This window comes from Charadrius vociferus, unplaced genomic scaffold (genome assembly GCF_000708025.1).
Source record: "Charadrius vociferus isolate BGI_N301 unplaced genomic scaffold, ASM70802v2 scaffold337, whole genome shotgun sequence".
NCBI classification, from domain to species: domain Eukaryota; kingdom Metazoa; phylum Chordata; class Aves; order Charadriiformes; family Charadriidae; genus Charadrius; species Charadrius vociferus.
In genome coordinates this window covers 536,486-558,702 of record NW_009649049.1, presented here as the reverse complement: position 1 = coordinate 558,702, position 22,217 = coordinate 536,486, and the positions used below count along the sequence as shown (strand labels likewise).

Here is a 22,217-nt window from a genome sequence, read left to right as displayed (position 1 = left end):
CGGGCCTGGCTGCTCCTCTTGCCGGAGCGAGGGCCGGGCCTGGGGCGATGGTCCAGTGGCGCCGGGGACACTAGAGCAGCTGGGGCGGGGGTGAGGCGGGGGGACCGGGGCCTGCAGCGGGTCATTGCTGGCTTCGTCTCTTGCCGAGGGTCCCGCTGGCCCGCTTCTAGCCGTGGCGGTGGGGAGCGGTGCTTCTCTTGGGTTCATCGTCCTGGGTGTTGACGTGCTGTCTTAGGCTTTATTCCCCACTTCTCGGGTACAGACCTGACACTAATCCCCCGGCCTGTAACCTGGCCTGGTTTGTCCTGGGGATTAAGCCTTGCTGGAGATGGATGTCGTGTGTCTGCATCTAGAGTCTCTAAATGAAGTAAATGTTTCCAAAAAGGCAAATAAAAGCATAGTACCGACAGCAGGTCAGTGCTGGTAGATGCCACTAAAATCACAGCCAGTCTTCATGGAGAATCTCCTTACATGACTAGGCCCTGAAAGAGGCGAAATGTGGGAAGCATGCAATTTTTCAACTTAGTTTTAACTAGACTTGTTGCATCATTTCAATATTTAAGCTACTATAACAAAGGCACCTCAAGCTAGGGGAATCTTTTAAGTTCTGGGGTTTAGTTATGGTGGAGATGAAAACACAGCAGTGAAACAGTTCAGTATGTTGAAATGTTTATGTTGAAGACGGTAGATGTGAAATGACTTTTTATATTTGCTTTATCAGAGACGCTTTGGATTGCAGTTCTCTGGCGTAGAATAACTGAGAGAAACTGGCTGAGACTGTCGCTCAAACTCTGTACGCTTGACAGAGAACTGTTAAGGATGGGAAATAGTGCATTGAAAGCCCACCTGGAGACAGCACAGAAAACTGGTGTGTTTCAGCTAACGGGAAAGGGGCTTACAGAGGTAATGTAACTGTACAGGGAACGTGGCTCTGTGTGTGCATGACTGACACTTTTGGAGAGAAATTACCGCTTCATTGTCATAATGCACTGCATACATGTATTTCTCATAAATAGTGACAGGTAGTATTATTTCAAGATTTTATATTTTTTCCTTTTCACAGTGCAAATTTTTGCATTGTCTTCTGATTGAGGATTTATTTGTCAGGGCAGTTGTATACTTATGAGCCTATGCTTTAGAGTGCATGTGTGTTCAAGAAGTACTAGTTAATATGTGTGCTTTTTTAAAAAAGGGCTATAAACTTGAGGGAAAAATGTAAATTTTATAAACATATTGTTACTTAGAAAGATACTCCACAGTTTGTCAAGTTTAGATACTTATGCTGCATTTAATTGTAGTCATGTGAATAGCCTGTACAGGCTGTTTACTGGGCTGCAAGAATCTTGAATTCTATTGTATCGGCAATTGTCTTGACTTTGACTTAACTGCAGAAAAATACAGAATGTTCTGGAACCATAAGTTGAGGTACAATTCACAGGATAGCCAAAATAACTTTGCCAAGACTTTTCTAAAGTATCTTCTTCCACTATTCTACCTTCTCTCTTTCCTTTTCCTCTGCCAAACCAAAGGAAACTCAAAACTACTGGCCTATTGACCAGGACTTGCTGATGGTGGTTGTCAGGATTTTCTTTTTTCTAGCTCAGTGCCAAGTGCAGATTAAAGTGGCACATTATGTAAATAAGAATAAGGAAAAATGGTTTATATAATTATTTAAAAAGGAAAGCAGGAGAAAAATTTCCCAATCCTACTGTGCTAAAATACAGAGTTGTTAACTACCTGTAGAATATTTTTTAATGACAGGTATGTTTAAGAGAAAAACAAGAGGTCTAAAACATAAGCGAGCTTGTGTCATGGTACACTTCCTTCTCCCTTTTAAATTTAAATTTTGGCTTAAAAACTACTCGTCCTAGATGTTAGACTGTCTCCTTTATATCCCTTTTCCCTTCCTCAGATGAAAAAATATTTTTAAAGATAGGTATTAAGCAAATTCTCCAACTTAGCTGCACACTGTGGTGATTGGACATGGTGAGACATATGACAGTATGTAACAAGTTTCAGTTAAAATTTTAAACTGTGTAACCTGAACATTCCAAGTTGTACCACCTATTTAAATGCTGTATCTTTTTTCTGCCCCATAGTTTCCTGAAGATCTGCAGAAGCTAACAAGCAACTTAAGAACAATAGACTTGTCAAACAACAAAATAGAGCTCTTGCCACCACTCATTGGAAAATTTTCCTTTTTGAAGAGCCTTGTTCTAAACAACAACAAACTGAGTATGCCTGCTAATTAATATCTCCACAGATTTTTAAAATAATAACCTGACTTCTCTGATCAGAAACTAAATTTAATGATTTAACTCTCACAGGATGTAAATGGGCAGTTTAGTCACCTAAACTGAAATCTTTGGAATTCATGTACAGGAAAAAAAAAAAACCCAAACCAATAAATTCTTCAAAAATAGTTGCCAACTTAGTTGTATTATCAGTTTTGCAATGACATGTAAGTACTTAAAACCGTAATGTTTCTGTGCTGTCACTTGTCTGATCTGAAGGTTTAACAGTGTCAGGTGGTTTAGTGCTTGCATAGAGAACAGGTGATGAAGATGATCTGTAGAAAATGTTGCTGGCCATTCAATGGTTGTTGCAGTTTCTGTTGGACAAGCTTCCAACTTTAAGGAAAAATTAGGATGAGGTGAAGAAACTAACTTTTTAATGTGTTAATTGTGTGTTATCTGCCTTTTTGAAATACAAATGTAGTATACAAACCTCTCTATACTACACTCAGAAGTGCTACAGGTTATATGCTTGTGTAGGTAGAACAAGGGATGAATGAATGCCAGCACAGCTTACCTGGTGAGGTTTATATGCTGGTATGATAACAGTATGAATTATCTGAGAAATTACTTTTGAGTGAGTTGTGTAATTCCTTTAAAGGGCTGCAGCAGATCTGAAACTGTGAACAGTGTGGTATTTCAAATGTCACAGAATACATTAGCAAAGTGGTTAGTAAGGAGTATAACTGATAGGCTAAAATCCTCTGAGAGTGGTGTTTTCAGCCTGTGACTTGAAGGTCTGCCTTGCCTGCAGATCGTTTCTAAGATATTTATGGGAGGTGGTTAAAAAGCATGTGTTGTCAGTGGGCTTAAGTTTCTGTGCAGGGGTCTGTGCCTCCAAGGGAAAGTGGGGAGGAATCCTGTGAGAAATTACTGTAGTATAGCACCATTTTCTATGCAGAAGCTTATTTGAATTAAATGGATATGAATCTTTACTGCTTTTTGTTTAGGTCATCTCTTTGTTCTGTCTTTTATTTCTAGCTGCTTTACCTGAGGAGCTGTGTAAACTGAAAAAACTGGAAACGCTACACTTGAATGGCAATCACTTGAGGCAGCTACCAGCTGCGTTTGGACAACTTTCGGCCCTGAAAACCCTGAGCCTTTCTGGAAACCAGCTTCGGACTGTGCCTACACAACTCTGTGGTCTTCGCCACTTGGATGTGGTAGATCTTTCCAAAAACCAGATCCAAAACGTGCCCGACACTGTGGGAGAATTGCAGGCTATCGAACTCAATTTGAATCAGAATCAGGTCTGGTAACTGAGATATTATGGGCATATAGCTTTAGGACATGGTTTATCTTGGACTTAGTACATCCACAGAACGCAAGCTGAGACCATCAAAACTTTACAGCTAAAAGATATCTCCTGGACATAACAGAAATGAGAGATCATAACTAGAGTTTATGTACTGATACGTCCAACTACCTGATTTGACTAACTAACAAATCCTGAATTTAGTCGTACAGAAAATTATTTGAACAGTTCTTGACTAGGAATCTGATAAACAGATACGTAGGTTGCCTGGCATCATGTAATAAAAAAAGTTACTTGGATTTTTGATCATTATTATTGTTGCTTATGCATTGTTGCTAATTAGTTACTGTTAATGTAGTTTATATTTACAACATGGTAACTATTCCATATTAGCGTGAAACAAACCACTTTAAGTAATTGTGGATCAGTAACATTTTAATCATATTTCTCTTTGGTTTTTTATTTCTGCCAGATTTCCCAGATCTCGGTGCAGATCTCCCACTGTCCGCGCCTCAAAGTCTTGCGTTTAGAAGAAAACTGTCTAGAACTCAGCATGCTTCCTCAAAGTATCCTCAGTGATTCCCAGATCTCACTGCTTGCAGTAGAAGGCAACCTCTTTGAGATCAAGAAACTCAGAGAACTGGAAGGTTATGACAAGGTTTGTGTCTTTTTTTTTTTAGTCTTTTTTTTTAAGCAGCTTCGGGTGAAGTCCTTAGGCAGTACTGCCTCAGAATACTAGGCTCTTATGGTGGTGAAATAAAGCACAAACAGTCTATTGGTGTTGTCACTGCTACTGGATTTGTAACTAACCTCTGAAAAGACTTTCAAGGGTTCTTCAAAGATTAACTTTCTCATAGGATTCAAGATCAGTGTTCTTTCATCAGCATCATTTGAAGGGTAGCTAATGATAACATATGTCTTCACTTGGGTGGGACAAAAACTAATGGATGCTTCCTATTATGCAGTATTCTTAACTGTTTAATGTTAGTTCATCTTTAACACTTGAGATTTGACTGTTCAGCGCTGTGAGGACTTTCTTTGTAGAACATTAATCTGAATTACAGCAAATGGCAGAAAAAAAATCTGGGTTTTTTTGTTTGAAATTAAAGCTCTAATGGTTATGTCTGGGAAATGAAAATATGCTTTAGATGCTGAGTGCTTCTGAGTCTGAGAGCAGAAGCTTAGCTGCTTTCAACAGTAATGAATCTTGTATTAATCTCTGAATCTTTATTTTTTTTTCTTTGTAGTACATGGAACGATTTACAGCTACAAAGAAGAAGTTTGCATGATCATTATTCTGACCCTCTGTCTTCCCAGTAAGAAGAGTTAGTGACTGAAGCACCTGCTTCACTGACATAAACCAAGACTGATAAAGGTAGATGATCAGAGCACTCCTCCTCTAGTAGTCTGATACGGTCCGTTAAGGCCACATTGAATAAACTTGAACTAGAGAACATGGGTATTGAACTGATGAACCTGCCTAGGGGCCAGTTTTGATTTTTGTGCCACTATAGCTTTTAACACAATACATGTTCTCCTTTGTCAGGGCTTGTTCTTTCACAGAGAAAGGGAATGAGCATTTCAAAGTTGCCAGTTCCCTTTTGTCAGGAAGCTGGCTGTTGATTTGTAAGAGGATTATTTCTTCTGGAAACATTTTTCCATGATAGCACATGGAAGTTCTACCACCAAAGCAGATCTGAAACATTGTATGTCTTGCAGTAAGCACTATTCTACAGAGAACTCTACAGATGAGGGTTTAGTTTATAACCTGTATAATTTTTTTACGAAGCACAAATAGTTGTGGCTATGTTAAATGTTTTATTAACTGCATCTGGTAAACAAATCATGGTTTGAGCATCCTTTATTCATATTTTACTGTACAGGCTTTCCTTTCCCATAAGCAAGAATTGCACTACAGTCCACTTCTACTTGAGCTGTGTCAAATAAAACAGAGGTTCATATTCAATGTACTCAGTAAAAATGTATATTGCTGGACAACATAATATCCTTGCACTGACTCCTTGTGTACAGAGTAATGCTGAAAGTTGTAGTTGTCAGCCTGCTGCTGCTGCCTTACTACCAAAAGCACCTAGAAAAAGCTAAAAATGTATGCAATTATGTAACTTATACTGAAAAGGAAAATGTACTTGTTTATTTTAGTAAATAATTTTCAAAAAATCAGTTCAAACTTTATTTGGTGTAACTGCTGCTGTTGTCACTTATAGAAGTAGTACCGAGCTGTCACTGAAAGCCATCACTTAGGCTACTTGGTTCCATCAGTTGTTGGTAACAGCTATACTTCAACTGCTTTGAGAATGCAGAGGAGTTGAGGTATCACTTTGGTAGCAATTCAGTTAATATGTACTGCATGCTCAAAACGGTGAGGTAGGAGCTGTACTAAGTACACTTCTTGGCAAGGTAAGCATGGAGGCATCTATTCCTGGTAAGACTGTCTTACATTAACAACTGTTCTATACTTAAGCTCTCCTGCATGAGACCAAAAAACACACCTCCTTAAAGTTGCTAGTGTATTTATTAAATGTATTCAACATCTTATAAACACCCGCAGTTAAGAAAAATGAAGTGATTTCAGAGCCAAACTTTTTCCTCAACAGACCACTGTAATTAAAGAGTGGCAATAAGCAGTTCTTTTATAAGATGCTCAGAAGAGGTATCTAGTTCCCTGACCTTGTTGCTGTCTTATTTCAATTCTTACATAGTAATGCCTATTATAAGAGTGTTTTAGGGAACATCAGCTCCTTATTCAAAGGATGGATGTGATCCATCATTAAACAGGGAAACACTTTTACTTAAGAACCCCCATTCCACGTGTTACTTTATGGAAAATCTACTAGCTCCCTGTAAGAAGTAGCTGACAGCAGACAAAGTTTGAGGCTACTTTGTTTTGCAAGACATAACTATGGAAGTGCTTTAAGACCACAGCCTGTATGTTACTATAATGCAAGGCTCTGTGTAGTCAGGAATCTATTCAGATTTATACTAATAGACTGCATAGATTATGACACACAAATCCAGCAGTGAACAGTTTAAAGTCCCAGGCTTGTTTTAAATTTCAGCTCCTTAGACTTGAAGTATAGCTCCCATTTGAAGTGTTAGCTTTTTTTCCCTAGATATTTGCATCCTAGACATCCACAGAGCAAACCAACTCTTAACAACTACAAGGGAGTGCCCTATCGTCAATATGTATGCCCTTGGCAATGTTGTGCTCTCGTGTTTTTTTGTGGTTTTTTTATCTGGAAATACCTGCTCAGACATACTGCTTCTCTCATTTAACACTTGCTGAATAGACAAAAGAATCCGGATAAACAGAAGATGTATAAGAAGAGATGGTAGATCAGAATATTTAAAAATTATGGAGTTAGCATTGCTATAAAAGGTATTACTGCTTTTGGAAGTATTTGAGGAAGTAAATCAACATTCAGAAACCTTTCAATTGCTTGTTGTTAGGCTCCTTTGCTACTTCAGAGTTATGGCAGCTATGAAAAATTTTGTAAAGCAAAAGGCAGAAAACACCATGCAAGGTTAGTCCAGGATTAACCAAATTTGTTCCACAACAGATGAAGACTACTTCTGTTTCAAGAGAAAAAGCTGGCCAATACCCTCAGATGTTTTTACAGCAATAACTAACTGTGACTAAGTTACATAGTAGAACACTGTTCTGTACATTTCAGCACCACATGTAATCTTAGTAGATTTATATTGGGAGTTTCTCAGTTTTCCCTTCTCACCACCTCCACTCTACAAGTGAAACAGTTATTTCCGTGCATAATTACACTTGCAGGTTTTTAGTTTTGGAATTATTGAGGTAGAAAAGTGTTACCCTAGTTAACAATATAAGCCATTCATGTATTTTGTCTCAGATGTATTTTACTTGCTCTCCAATTTTCCATTGCAGCAAGATATGCTTTTCATCCATTTATTCAATCAACATTTAGATAGCGCGTTGCTGTTTCAAGTGCAGCAAAGGTGAATTAGCAACTGCAAGTCACTGCATTGGGTAAACAGCAAATTGTTTCACCGTACAGCCTTCATAGAGGAAAGTTCTACAAGTTGCTGCACAAGCATCATGTGCTGCAGTTCATGCTATAGCTACCCCTGTGTTAAGAGGCTTAATTCATCTTTCATCAAGGCATAGGCTAGCATGAATTTACCAGTTATCATCATTTAAGTGTACCCATGAGATACATGCTGCATGCTCAGAAGAGTTACATATGTAGGCTGACCCTAATTATTTTTTTTCCTTAGTCACTGGTAGAAATATACTCTATGAAAAGTAATTCTTCCAAGCCCTTCCCAGATAGGCTATTGTCTTGCAGCTCAAAACTGCTGCAAGTCAACACAAGTCTGTATTTCCCCTCTACCTCCTCCCCCCTAAGAACATTCTGGGAATCTAAGGCTCAAGCATCGGAGAAATTACAATTTAAATTGCCTTGCAAGTGCAATTGCATTGGCAGTAGGTTGAATCACTATATTTCACCTACTGGACTAGCATTTGCTAGGCATCTGTTACCGATACTTGACTGGAAAGTTTAAGTTATGTTACTTAGTTCCTTTATCATCCTGAAGTATAGTCACATGTCAATCGCAGTCTTTCAAAGAATAGATGGACACATTTCATAGTTCGAAGTTAGGTGATGTTGATTATGCTGGGATGAAAACTGGAGCATTACAAAAAAAATATAAAATATCACAATATTCCTATCTTCCCAACCACACCCATTCCTTTGTTAGCATTAAGATTTTTGCGAAATAAAAATAGAAGGGAAACTTCCTAGTTGCATAGCAGCAACTAGTTCTGCCAAGTTTTTCAAGGACAGGAAACTAAACAAAGACATTTCTAAGAGAAAATAGTTTTAGAACACATTCAGTTATAAAAGTATGTATTTTTTGTGCACAATATATAGTTTAACAATCAAAAGCAGAAACTGTAAACCTTCATTCTTAATTGCATTCAGAAATACAAAGATGTACAAGTGTTGATTCCATCCCATAGATATGGAAATTAAGCATCTATTCTATAGACAACAGTTAGACAATCCAAGAAGCAGACTGTGTTGTTTGCTAACATAAAGGCACCAACTCTCACACAGATTTGGCTCTTGCTGCATCAGAAAATAGTATTGATACTCTGCTAATACTCAAGCTTAGAGTCTCAGAAATTATTGCCTTGTGTGGTACTCATTGTGATATTTCAATTCTGACAATCACAGCATTCTCTCAGCCAACATGCATATTTGTTGTTAGAGCTCAGGGAAGTCAAGAACATGGACTGGTAATGGCAAGGGAGAAATATATTCCAATGTTTGGAATGTCCAGGTGCTACAGAGCAGGTTTGCACTGTTGCAAGCAGAATAAGGTAACCACTTTAGTCTTCTGTTCCAGGAGACAATCATAATTAAATAATGTATACTTTGCTTTCACAACCAGCAGCAAATATTCCCTCAGTCAACCTGAAGTTCACAAGAAGGCAAAAAAAAAAAAGCATACAATCCCCTATGCTTTCCCATGCAAGTGGTTGTTAGAAATTTACTATGCAATGTTCTGAAAAGTACTTCTTTGCTACTTGTGCTTCTAATCACATAATCTTAACTTAATAATGGGGTAGATAATAAGCTTTTAAAATTCATTAGCTTTCCAACAATTACTGGAAGCCAGACAGAAGCCTACTGAAGTGTCCAGCCCCCTAAAAATTACTTTACCTTATTCACATAAGACAGTCTACCACTGGCCTAGTTATTACATGCAGCATCCTTTGGTCAGGTGTTTTTTTGTGTTTTCATCGTGTTCCCTGCTCCCCCCCCCTTTTTTCCCTTTTAAGTATCAAGTTGTCCTGGGAGTGAACTGAGAATATACCAGCAATACTAATTGTAGTTCTACTAAAAAGAAAACAAAACACATTGTCTTACATTTCAGCAGATTAGTGTCATCTCTCTAGCCCTAGGATTCATTATTAATGGCTACTTGTGGACTATCCTTCCAAAAAAACTACCCCATAATGCTATTAGTTTTAATTATTCCTCCAATCAATTTGAAGATTTTTGTCATCCAACATTAAGTATCACAGGTTAGTCCAAAGCATCATTTTCACCTTTAAAACAGGCATAATATATTGCTGGGTGCAGTTAAAATTATACAGGTCACTTGCCATTTACTTAAAAAAAAAAAAAAAAAAAAGAAAAATTAAAGAAAACTCTGGGAACAAATCCGATTATATTACAGTAAAACCATAATGTTTTTCTTCTTCATAGGAATACAGCTTTACGTCACCTGGTCAGAAACTCCTCTATTCTGCAACAGAACAGGAACATTTTAGTTGCAACTTGCACATGTAATATTTCTAATTGCCAGTCCCAAAGTCTGCAATAATAAACCAGTCAGAAATCTACTTAGAACTAGTTTATTTAGAACTAGCATACAGTTCTTAAGTAGGTACTGCTTCCTCCAGACCTGTGACAAAGAAGTTTCATAATAAGCTTCCCTGTTTTCAGTAGGTTTAAGAAGCTCCCCCAAAGTCACTGCTGAGAACAAACTCTGCACCAGATCTCAGTCACTATTTTGCACTGGAGAAAGGCATAAACTGAACTCCAGTGAAAACTAGACAAAATAGAATTTGACACTGGATGCGAGAAAGCTGCATGCTTTTCTACTTGGTTTCTTCCAGTTAAGATGCATCACTCAACCACTTAAAAGTTAACTTTTTGATGAGGGGCATAAAATTTTCCATCAAATAAATACTTTAGGGAGATAGTTTTATTTTCTTCTACTCACATGTGCATGGCATTCAGATCAGGTATATATACACACAACAGATATTACCAGAACAACACAGCATGATTTCCCAGTCGTGGCCTCCAAACCAATGTCAATTTACTGTAAAGAAACAGAAGCCTGGGTAACCCTCCAGTTACCTTTACCTTAAAGTTCATGTGGTTAGGAAGTGTTTTAAAGCCCTTAACCCACAAGTAGTAAGTAGTGGGCCTCTTCAATTCTGTAAATCACAAACTCAACCCCAAACCAATCATGAGGTTTGGATTGTAAAACTATGGTTAGCCTGCTAGAGATACAAGTCAGACAATATTCACCGAGTCCCTATTTTAGTGAAGACACTCAACTTATGAGGTATTTCAAATAGTGCAAAGTGCCCTCTCCAACTTTCCACAACTGTGACTTCAGGTTACCCTGCTTGTTCAACTTCAATAAAGGACTATATTTTGGGTGCAGAAAAAAAGAGACTGGGAGGGGGAAAAAACATGCAAGGAGATTCTCAAAGCCATAACACTTTTAGCCCTGAGCAGTTTAAAGAAAGTGAAGGCAAACGAGTAGGAGGAAGTTATGTTGGCTGCTTTCTCAGAGTCAAGGCCACATTTACAAGAAGCAATTAAAAAAAAAAAAAAGAGAAAATTAATCCCTACAGAAAGGGTAATGCTTCATTTTTCCCAGCCCCTCTTATTTCAGAATAGGAGAAGTTTCACAGATCCATGAATATGGTGGCTTGCAGCTGGAGAGACAGTGTCATTGAACAATGACAGCAGGCTTTAATTGTCAATTAGTTTCTTGGCTCTGATGTTGGCTTGCTCAATGCGTTCCCTGTTTGTATCGGCCTGAAAGAGAAATTCATAGATCATTTGCAGATTTCAGGGAAAACAATTTAAAAATTCAAACTGACATGAAATTCTGAATTGCAGGTTATTATCATTGCGGTAGACAGAAGGAGAGCAACTTTTATAAGCTGCGAGAGTTATCAGAATTAATTTAAATATCCTGAGATAGATTGCCAGTCTCAAAGCCAGGAATTGCACTTTCATTTTTACTGCTGTTTCACAAAGCAATTCTAACTTGTTTACATCATATTTTAAGAGTTAGTAAGACTTGATCAGCAAAATTTATTCCAACCACTAAAATGAAAGAGCATATCAGGCCAAAACAGGTGCTTGAAACTACCATAAACACTACTGCTAAAACCAGTAATTCCCATTTGCAGTTAATTTGACCAGGCAATTTTCACTCCACTTTATAAGCTGTAAGAATGTCACATCTAATTTTAAACTCAGATTAGATTTTCTAGTGTTCTTTAAAATGTTTGATTTTTTACTTGATAACCACCTCAGATCCGCAGTTACAGAACAGCGAAAGACAATTAAGGCATCCTTCATAAGATCATGTTGATTGGTCTTATTAATAGCACAGTACCTAAATTACTAGGCAAAATTGAGATGCTGACATAGGTACAACCAGCATTTATGTCAGACTAGCTCTGCATATTTGAGAAAATTCTGCTCCTCTTACTTTTAACCCTACCAGGCATTTCAGTGATATCTAACTTCCCGTTTTGTCTCAATGCTGTAATTTTACAGCAATTGGTGTTCACTTCTGCTTTTTAGAAGTCTTTAATAGACACCATTCATTGAAGCTTTCATTTCCTTTCTTAACCAGGATGCCTGTAAAAGAACTTCTATTCATTTCAGAATATGGGGATTTCTAAAATACAACTAAGTTCCTTAATAAGTTGCCTCCACCCCCATTTATATCCTATTCATCTGTTTTAGAAAGTTAATATAATAATGACTAACTTTCTGTGCCTAGTAGGGCAGACCATGTCCCTATGCACCTACAAAACCTGTTACTCCAAGGTCTCCCCAGCCCCAATATTAACCTGTCCACAAGAATTAGGGCAATTAATTACCTGTGTTGTATTTTATGTTCAATGATTATAGTAGCTTCTTAGGAATTCCAGAAGAATCTTACTAGTGTTAAAAATACCTACTCCCTACCACATACCAGACTCTCCGTGAGCAACAATCCCCCAGTTATACCTCCAGTAAATGTCTCTGCTCTTTTGATCCAGTCAAGTTTGGTTGCTTTCAGAGTAACTAGTGACCTGTGCTGTATTTTTAGGTTTCCTGACACTCTGAAGCATTTGAATTTTCAACTATGTACCCAAACACCAATATATATCTCTTGTTCAGATCACTGCAACCTAGAGGATGGTTTACTCTTAATGCATATTTACTGCAAATACAGGTAGATAGGACAGCGAGCCCATTCCTTAGAACTTCTTGGTAACAACCTCTAAGCTGAAAGCAGAGAACACCCTGGACACTTACCTTTACATTTATCCTGTCTATTTGTTTATTCTGGGCATCAATCTCATTGCCCATATCCAGAGCCATGTTTTTCAAATTCCCAAGAATGTTTCCCACTTGAGCGAGATTTTCATCCATTTCATCTTCTCTGGCATCATTTGTTATCCTGTTCAAATAATTAAGACGATGTTTCCAAGAATCAAGAACTTGCTTTTCCCTACCCTGAATTTACTTTAATAGAAATTGTTTGTTGCACAGTTATCTGACAGGCAATGTATTCAAGCCAATTTTTCCCCTTTTAAAACCCCACGTATTCCAAGCAAGTGGCTCACCAAAAAAAGGTGCTAAGCTAGCTGCTACTACAAAAATAGCCTTAGAATTTAAGATGACCACTACAATACTGAAAGTGGAGGTGTCTGCCATCTCCTCTTCAAGCAGTAATGATTCCTCCAAGCAGTAGTAAAAAGCTTACTATTTAGCCACTTCACCTAAAATGCATCTGCAAGAAGCTGAAAACTGGGAAATTAGGATTTCTGCATTTGAGGTTGAAAAATATGAAGAAGCAAACCTTGTAATATATCCACCACTTGGTCCTCCAGAAGTCTGAGGCTGCTGCCGATTTATACTTCTTGGTTGCATGGATATCACATGATCTGCCGAGTTCTCTGTTCCATCTCCCCAGGTTGCTCTGTATGCCTTGCTTGCCTCGAAGTTTTTTGTCCTACTCCGTAAAATAAGAAATCTGAACTGCTACATCAGAAATGTGGCTTCCTGAATGAAGTTCTGTATTAATCTAGGACTTTCAGAAACATTTGTCTTGTGCCTTAGAGAGATTAGATTTTGTGTAGACAAAACCTTGTCTATGCAATACAATTTCTTATATCAGGATAGTACAAACATAACTGAGTTACTCTAGAGACAGTGATTAATTTGTTCTTAAGCTTTAATACAAGCGCAGTAGTTTCCTTGAAGTAATACACTTTACCAGAAGAGGGGAAGCTCATGACAGCAATAGGAAAGCTTACACTGTCATAAGATAAAGTTGCTTTTACAACAGGAATTAGTATAGAGTCAGGATTAGTTACTTTTCAGGGAAGAAATAGCAATGAAGGAAAAAAGCTCCCTCAGATACAAGTAGTTACACTACACAAGAAAACCATTAATCTCTACTGGTTTATTTCTCAAATGTTTTCTATTGTCAAGTCTTTCTTTTTAAACGTTAATGTTTCTCACATTAATTTTGATGATGAAATAACAGTAATCATGTTTAAATAGCTACTTCATTCTGCAATTCAATTGTATTAACCCAATTAAAGTGACAAACCAACTTACCATTACACTTTTACAATGTAATTCAGAAGAGGAAAAAAAATTAAAGAACGCACACTGACATGAAGCAATCTCAAGAATCACAGACTGACAAAAGCAAGGGAAGGAAAATATAACAAAAAACCAACTGATCTAAGTTGGGGTAATTTCTCATGAACCCTAAAGAACATATTTTGAGAAGAATATTCTCATGTCCACCTTGTTTGCTAGCATTTTCATGTTTAAACTCCTATTTCTGTTTAACATCTTTATTGATGATCTCAATAAGGAATAGGGTGTATCATCAGCAAGTTCGCAGATGACACCAAGTTAAGCAGGAGTGTTGATTCCCAGGAGGATAGGGAAGCTCTACAGAGAGACTTAGATAGATTGGATCATTGGGCCAACATCAATAGTATGAGTTTCAACAAGGGCAAGTGCCGGGTCCTGCACTTGGACCACAATAACCCCATGCAGCGCTACAGGCTTGGGGAAGTGTGGCTGGAAAGCTGCCTGGCAGAAAGAGACCTGGAGGTTCTAATTGACAAGCGGCTGAATATGAGCCAGCAGTGTGCCCAGGTGGCCAAGAAAGTCAACATCATCCTGGCTTGTATTAGAAATAGCGTGTCCAGCAGAAGTAGGGAGGTGACTGTGCCCCTGTACTCAGCACTGGTGAGGCCACACCTCGAGTATTGTGTCCAGTTTTGGGCACCTCAATACAAGAGAGATATTGAGGTGCTGGAGCGAGTGCAGAGGAGGGCAATGAAGCTGGTGAAGGGCCTAGTAAACAAATCATATGAAGAGCAGTTGAAGGAGCTGGGACTGTTTAGTTTGAGGAGGAGGCGGCTGCGGGGAGACCTCATCACTCTCTACAACTATTTGAAAGTACACTGTAGAGAGGTTGGTGCTGGTCTCATCTCACAGGTAACTAATGACAGAACCAGAGGGAATGGCTTCAAGCTCCAACAGGGTAGATTTAGACTGAGCATTAGGAAAGAATTTTTCACAGAAAGAGTGGTCGGGCATTGGAATAGACTGCCCAGGGAGGTGGTTGAGTCACCATCCCTGGATGTGTTTAAGAGACGTTTAGATGTGGAGTTGGGGGATATGGTGTAGGGGAGAACTTTGTAGAGTAGGGATCATAGAGTCCAACCATCTACCCAAGGGTCTCTTCCAACCTAGACAATTTTATGATTCTATAAACTAGATAATCCAGACTCCACTGCCATTTTCCTGCTTCTTTAAAAGCAGAAAGACTTCCCTGTAAAGGGAAGTCTTTCAGTACAGCTAAATTTACAATTACAGGTAACAAATTTCTATATCTAAAATGCCTTTCAGTAGCCCAAATGTTTTACATTGGAAGAGGTGTGAAATTAGCTGTAATGAAGAAGTATTCCCCTCATTCTTCTGGCATTTATGTAATGAAAATGGGAAGTTGTATTTCATAGGTCAGATACTATGAAAAGTAATTTAGTATGAATACATCAAGGGGAAGAAATGGAATAATTTCTCACTTTTTAATGGAACTGTTGCACCCAGCAGAACCCTAAGGAAACCTAAACTAGTCAATTCTAGCTCCTTGTGGATACAGGCTTAAAGTTCTCTTAGGTTTACTGCAACTAGATCGAGTATTACATTTTAATCTCATTCATACTAAAGCCACAACAGCAGAACTTGTAATGCTTCCGGATTAGCAAAATATTAGGTGCCAGAGGTAACTGAGGAATTTATTAAACAAAATCAAGTGGCCTGAAAACTACTTGCATACCTGAAGTAGACAGCTAGAAAAAGAACTGTTGCTCAAAGTAAGCACAATTAAGAACAAAGCTTCTCACCACCTGATTTTTAAAAGCTGTTTTTCAAATTCATATTCATGGTTTTCAAATACATTCACTTTACTCATGCTTCATTTCTGTAAGAGTAAGGCAATTTAGACAACTTGTCAAGTTGTATAAACGTGCTCAAGCAGTTGTTCGTTTCCACAGCTAATACACTCTATAGTAACTGACATTTTCCATTCACATCAGTATTACAACACATCACAGTCACAAGGAGACCTTCATGCAGACATGCACATGCAAGCACAAATCTAACGGAAGCATCACTTCAGACAGCTGGTTAAATGTACATCAGCACTAATAAGACTGACCTTGTCCTAAAATCCGCTTTCACCAGTTAAGTGAATACAGCTTCTTATCCTAGTCTTCATTTTTAGAAAGCAAGAGTCAGTGTTAGGAGAGAATGGAGAAGAAAGAATAGTAAAGACCAGCAAACAGGTAAATTGTTATTAGTACATATATTATATTAGAGTACTGCCAGTATTTTGTGTTTTCACAAAGCTTTTATAAATAATCTAAGCCTAGGAGAAATGAGAAAAGCAGTATTTATTTCAGCAAGTGTTCTGATTTAGCCTTTTGCAAAAAATGGAAAGTTTTGGAGATAACTGGTTGACAAGAAATTCTGATAGAAAAACTGATGTACCAGTAGCTGTATGACAGGCATCCACAGTTTCTTCTTCCTCATTACCCTCTACCTATCTAGTAGATTTTTCTGCACATTTTCTTGTATACAACTTATTGCTTCTGTTATTGTTAACCACGTATTTGGAGTGCCACAAGAGTTCACAAATTTTGAGCTTACTTAGTGTCAATAAGCTGCTTGGCTTCAGTGAAATAAGACTGTCAACTACAGAAAACAAAGACTTGAGTGTATCAAAATGCTCAAAGTCCATCAGCTTGATAAAACTAATATAAAAACTGTAAGCACACCTATCCAGAGGTCAGGACAGAACTATCTGCCTTTTCAAGATACTAAAACTCTAAGGACTTTCAGCCTTCGAAGCCACATTCATCTCTATCCTAAATGATCCTCAAAGTATTATTTTTTATATATATATATATATATATATATAAGCAGACTCGGCTACTCCAAGGAATTTTAATCTAGATTTCTGCTACCTCTCAGTTGAATGCTGAAGAGCTAAAAATGAACAAACACACACATACTATTCACTTCAGCAGTCACGCTCTTAAAATAACTCATTTCTCCTTCCCTTGGAAGAACTATGATCACATCCAATTCACACAAATCAATGTTACTTTGCTGCTTAAAGATAAAGCTAGCACACCTCCAAAAAATAAATATTGTTTTCCTTATAATACTAATTCCTGATCATTGTTTAGGTGTTTAGAAATACAAATCAAGTGCCATACAAAAAGATTAGATTCCTTCCTTCTCCAAAAGAGAAGTTTTTTTGCTTTTAAGTTAATACAAAAGTACTTTTGTGAAAAAGTGATTTTTGCAGTCAAATTTCTAACAGACAGGCACTTACGTATAGCTATTTGCAGTGCAATTTGGTCTCATCTGTATTGACATTGATAGTATTCTACTAAATATAAACTTCAAGTAGATTAGGGCACAACTGTGCAGGATGTTATACAGCAGTTATGTTTACAGTGAAAAAAAAAGCACAATATATGGTTAGATGCAAGTAAGCTTCCGCTACTCTCATACAATTTTAAAAGGGTGCAGCTCTACAAACCAAAACAGTTGACTTACCCAGGGATTTAGCATTTTTTAATTAGCTCTTTTATTAGAGACCATCTCCCAGTACTCTAGCTATTGAGAATATTCTAGAACGTCAGACCCAAGTACCAATTTAACTGACCTGTTACAAGGACAGACACAGAGCCCACAACATTTGTTGAGCTCTGTCAGTGTCTTCTCAGCTTCTCTCATATCCTTATTTATCTGGTCCATGCCTTCTTCTATGCGATTTAGTTGTTCTAGAAGGGAAACAAGTAACCTGAATAAACACAGACTGGAGGAAGGTGGGGGTGTGATATTAACATTTCTTTCAAGCCCGAACTTACAAGTTTCAGTCCTATCTTTATACCAAGACTAATGCCTTCTGGGATTTTATTTTTTGAATTTTAAGAAAGATATTCAGTGATAAGTTTTGTTTACTACATTAAAAATATCTTCCCTATCCTTAGAGCAGCACTTCTGTTGCTGCTTTTAGAATAAATGCAGTCACATATGGTGGAAAGAACAGCTTCTGTAGCATGGCTCTATTATATTTTAACTATGATGGTCTCTCAACTACTTTAAAACTTCTTTTAAACACTACAAACACATGGGAATAACCAATTAGCCAGTCTCATTTTCACATAAGTAGTCTTTAATAAGCCTTTAGTTTCAGCATCAACTCTTGAATGTAATTCTTTTTCTTGCATTCATAAAATTGATTTTTAGTGTCAGAGAGGAAGAACTCACCTCCCTGTTCATCCAGCATGGTGATAGTTTTGATGCCAACATCCTGGGACTGCAGAAATAAATTTATTTGCAGATATAAAACCAGATTTCAATACATCAGTGCAAAATCAGAAGGTTTCTATAGTAGATTTAATAAGCCAGCCAAGTTCATATTAAAATGCTGTCCTAGGAATAACTTCTGTAGTAAAGCTATGTTAAATTTCAAATTAGATCCTATGTTAGGCTGATAATAATCTCACCTGTTAACCTATCTCTATTAGTGTGTTTTTTGGTGAGGTTTTTTACATTACAACAAGATGATAATTTATTGTAATACTCAGCTTGAACTATGACAATGTCAAGCTAAAAAAGTAAACCTAGCTGTGCCTTGTTTTGAAAAGCAGCACTTAGTTCATTCTTTATCCCTACACACTTTAATAGGGCTGACAAGGCCTTTAGTCCTGGAAGCCAGAGTAAAAGAAAGCAAAATAAAGCCTGCAAAACCATTCTTGAGAATTCAGCAGACGAGATCAGGAAAAGAATAGCCCATACCTAGTTTTAGAACCAAGCGAAAGAAAACAGCGATGAGGAATACGCCACAGCTCTTTGCTGGCCTAAAGTCTTGAATCTAGCATGCAAGTTGCACCCATGCTTTACTGTAAACTGGCAGTGTAGAACTGCCTATGGTAGGAGTTATTTTAGCTTCTATGAATCAAACTATGATACCAAGAGAAAGTACATTGGCTCATGTTCTTAATGTTTGTGTTTGAGAAGTATTCATTAGCCTGTGCTGATTCAAATGCCTCACTGATAACAGTAGCTGCTGCAGTTCCACAGCAGCCTGCTACCATCTGGACAGTGAGTACAGGCTCTAAAGCAGTAGTGACCAAACACTTTAGGGTCCTTATTCAGTGGATTATTTTTTAGTGTTCTCACACTGACAAAAAGTGTCTTAAGTCTTCAGCACTAAAAGTCTCAGCATTAGCTTTGAAATGCATTACTGCTTAGTCTCTGGATTCCCATTTGTCTATGGCATATCCAAATACTAGCAAAATTATCTTGATGAATCAGTTAAGCTTTAAGTGTACCAGAGCTTACTATCAGCCATCTTATCTTACTCCCTACCAACAGGATGGTCTATATATTTTTTTGAAATTACAGCATCAAAAGTAAACTTTCAGTCATTTTTACAATGGGGCATGCAAACCGTAACAGTGTAGAGGAACAGATCCATATACAATATCACCTAGATAAACCCAAAACAGAGATTTATTTGTTTCTCGTCATGGTGCTAAGAGTTTCATCATCATACTTCACTATCTTTAAAGTTAAAGCTGATGAACGGATTGTAAGGTGTATGTAGAACTACTTTTGTTCAGAACCAAAAGCAGCCCTACCCTCTACTACCCCACCCAACTGAGCCCTACCCTCCTCAAAGCAGGGTATTTTCACACTGTCACGGGCAAAGTGAGCTAAAAGACAAATGGAAGATATTATGAGAAGCAAGTGATGCAGCAGCCAAAGCCATAACTGGCCACCACAGAAGACTTTTTGTAACTTATCTGTACCATTTGGATATTAGGCCATTTTGCTTAAGAGGAAAACAGGCAAAAAGGATATTGATCTTTCTGTGATCTGACTTGACATATGTGAAAAACATTAGGTTTAAGTCAATCCAACTCTACTGCTGAATTAAACTAGGGACTTCTAATATTGAGAAAGACAAAGAAGTGATTAAGATCACTTTGTGAAAGTTAACAAGCTGCTGCTTATATTGAAATTAATAAATCCACAGGGAATTCAAAAGCTTTTCCTTACCTCAATGGCCAAGCCAAGAATCCTCCTTGTGCTTTCCAAAGACTAGAAAGAGAATTTTAAAATGAGTGGTTCAACAGGATATATCAGTGTCTGAAAGTCTTCCTTACCCGCTCATTGCAGTAAGGCAACTAGTATACAAAGGTCCATCAGCATGTCTATATGTAATACACAGTACAACACAGTCATAGTGGCAGCATACTAGGTTTCAGTAGCTAGTAAACTGTTGGGTTTTAGTACTTGCTAGTGCATTGTTTATCCCATTGGAAAGTCACTACAAAAGAAAATATATTCAAATGAATTTTAGTCAAATAAAAAAAGTCAACATGAGTAAGAACAGCGTAGATACCCAGCCTGCATTGTCTCAGTAATCAGAACTGGGTTATCAGTACTCTGTGAAGCAGGTGGCTTTACAATTCAGAAGTTTTAATTTATTCTTAATTTTAGGAGTAGTCTTCAGTCCAGCATTTACCAAGTAAAGTGACAGTATAAAGCTATACCCTTGTAGAATCACTACCCTAGACTGTCTTTATTTTTAAAGGATATTGTAATCTTGGCAGGTAAGTCCTGTAATCCCCAATGGCTTCCTATAATATTTACCTCATCAGTGACCTGGTTGGCCCTCAGCTGAATTTCTTCAGGTGATAGTTCAGCCATGATGAGGAACTATTACTTGTAAGTAATCACGTTAAAGAGAATCTTCCCCCTGTAGCAAGAGATACCAGGTAAGCATCAAAATTATCCTTTTAGCAGCATTTTGACTTGAAACTAGAAGACAGTTCAAAGCATGAAAGCCTATACATTTCATTCTGTTTAATATAACACCTGGCTAGGACTAAAAGGCACTAAAATAATTATTCAGCTGGTACGACATAACTGAGGAGCTAAAAGAAATGCAGGAACAATCAGTATCCAAGACTCAGCTTTCTAAACATTTTTGAAAAATTCTATTGTTAAAGTTAAAAAATCAGGAAATGAAGTCTAAAAATAAAAAGCTTCTCTGTGTTCAAAAAGCACACTGGTTTACTCAGTAATCCAGAAAGAAATTAAGGCACTTAAGTTACTAGAGTAAGCTTTAAGTATTTTTCCCCTTCCCTTTGAGGGATTTCAACAGACAGTCAGAAGGGGAAACGTTTTCACAGACCAAGCACCACCTAAAATGATTCCAGTAACACTCTGGAAATAGTTGTTCTTATGGTATGGTGAGTCCCTCAAATGCAAAAGGATAGCAGAATCCTAGAATCCATCATTTAGGTTGGAAAGGACCTTGAAGATCACCGAGTTACAACCTCCCTGCCATGGGCAGGGACACCTCCCACTAGACCAGGTTGCTCAAGGCCACGTCCAGGCTGGCCTTGGACACCTCCAGGGATGGGGCCTCAACAACCTCTCTGGGCAACCTGTTCCAGTGCCTTACCACCCTCAAAGTGAAAAACTTCTTCCTAATGTCTAATCTAAACGTGCCCTCTTCCAGTTTAAAGCCATTCCCCCTCGTCCTATCACTACATGCCCTAGTAAAAAATCCCTCCCCAGCTCTCCTGTAGGCCCCCGTTTAGGTACTGGAAGGCCACAATAAGATCTCCCCGGAGCCTTCTCTTCCCCAGGCTGAACAGCCCCAGCTCTCGCAGCCTCTCCTCATAGGAGAGGTGCTCCAGCCCTCGGATCATCAAAAACAGGATTGCAAAAAGTTTCAAGTGGTATGTCTGCAAGTCTAGCAAAGGTTTTCAAATCTACCTTTCTCATAATTAAAGAAAGGATCAAGATTTTCTTAAGCGAAGTCCCAACACACCATGAGTTAACTGTTGCTATAAACAGGAGATATTTTTGCCTGAAGAGACAAGAGGAAAAAGCAAGCCCATCAATAAGCATGTCCTTATCAGAGCAAAGAGCTAAGAATCCACATTTTTGTTGGAGGAATGGTAATAAAGCTGGCACTCTTAGCAATGGGAAAACAGAGCTCCCAGGCAATAAAGAATTTAATAAGGTAGCACACAAGCTGAGCAATAAGAGGATTTTTTTTAAAATAAATTTTCCCCTAAATTAATCCTTGCTCTTTCACCTGAGTAGCTTCCAATTAAGTTTACGTTATCCACTGAGATGACCGAAATGTCCTGCTTGACTAACATAACTATGTTCCATTTTTCCCCCCTACAAGATTAGTATTTTAGAAGACATAATGTTAGTAAC

General features: G+C 37.9%; 2 protein-coding genes across 3 annotated transcripts; one reads left to right on the top strand and one right to left on the bottom strand.

Annotated features, from left to right (window-relative positions):
- Positions 1-727: 727 nt before the first annotated feature.
- LRRC57 (leucine rich repeat containing 57) lies at positions 728-5,730 on the top strand. Its single transcript, XM_009887969.1, has 5 exons — positions 728-903; positions 2,100-2,235; positions 3,276-3,544; positions 4,022-4,207; positions 4,797-5,730. The coding sequence occupies exons 1-5, from the start codon at positions 820-822 to the stop codon at positions 4,836-4,838; spliced, it is 717 nt and encodes a 238-aa protein (XP_009886271.1). The 5' UTR covers positions 728-819; the 3' UTR covers positions 4,839-5,730.
- A 4,692-nt stretch (positions 5,731-10,422) lies between these two features.
- Positions 10,423-20,732, bottom strand: SNAP23 (synaptosomal-associated protein, 23kDa). 2 transcript variants are annotated; one of them, XM_009887967.1, is made up of 7 exons: positions 20,631-20,732; positions 20,034-20,075; positions 18,237-18,285; positions 17,629-17,746; positions 13,222-13,374; positions 12,675-12,819; positions 10,423-11,171 (listed from the first exon to the last, which is right to left on the bottom strand). In XM_009887967.1, exons 1-7 carry the CDS (start codon positions 20,685-20,687, stop codon positions 11,106-11,108), a joined length of 630 nt encoding a protein of 209 aa, XP_009886269.1. In that variant the 5' UTR covers positions 20,688-20,732; the 3' UTR covers positions 10,423-11,105. The 2 variants fall into 2 exon arrangements, with proteins under 2 accessions (XP_009886269.1, XP_009886270.1); XM_009887968.1 differs by lacking the exon at positions 13,222-13,374 and having other exon boundaries at positions 11,106-11,171; positions 20,631-20,687.
- Between the last annotated feature and the right edge of the window lie 1,485 nt (positions 20,733-22,217).

Bases quoted from the DNA above. Each gene is read 5' to 3' on its own strand.
- LRRC57 (XM_009887969.1), top strand. From the start codon at position 820: ATGGGAAATAGTGCATTGAAAGCCCACCTGGAGACAGCACAGAAAACT. The intron at 3,545-4,021 runs GTCTGGTAACTG...TATTTCTGCCAG, and splicing joins TCAATTTGAATCAGAATCAG to ATTTCCCAGATCTCGGTGCA. The intron at 4,208-4,796 runs GTTTGTGTCTTT...TTTTCTTTGTAG, and splicing joins AACTGGAAGGTTATGACAAG to TACATGGAACGATTTACAGC.
- SNAP23 (XM_009887967.1), bottom strand. From the start codon at position 20,687: ATGGCTGAACTATCACCTGAAGAAATTCAGCTGAGGGCCAACCAGGTC. The intron at 18,286-20,033 runs GTAAGGAAAAGC...TTATTTCTGCAG, and splicing joins TTCTTGGCTTGGCCATTGAG to TCCCAGGATGTTGGCATCAA. The intron at 11,172-12,674 runs GTAAGTGTCCAG...TTTCTCTTTCAG, and splicing joins TAGACAGGATAAATGTAAAG to GCCGATACAAACAGGGAACG.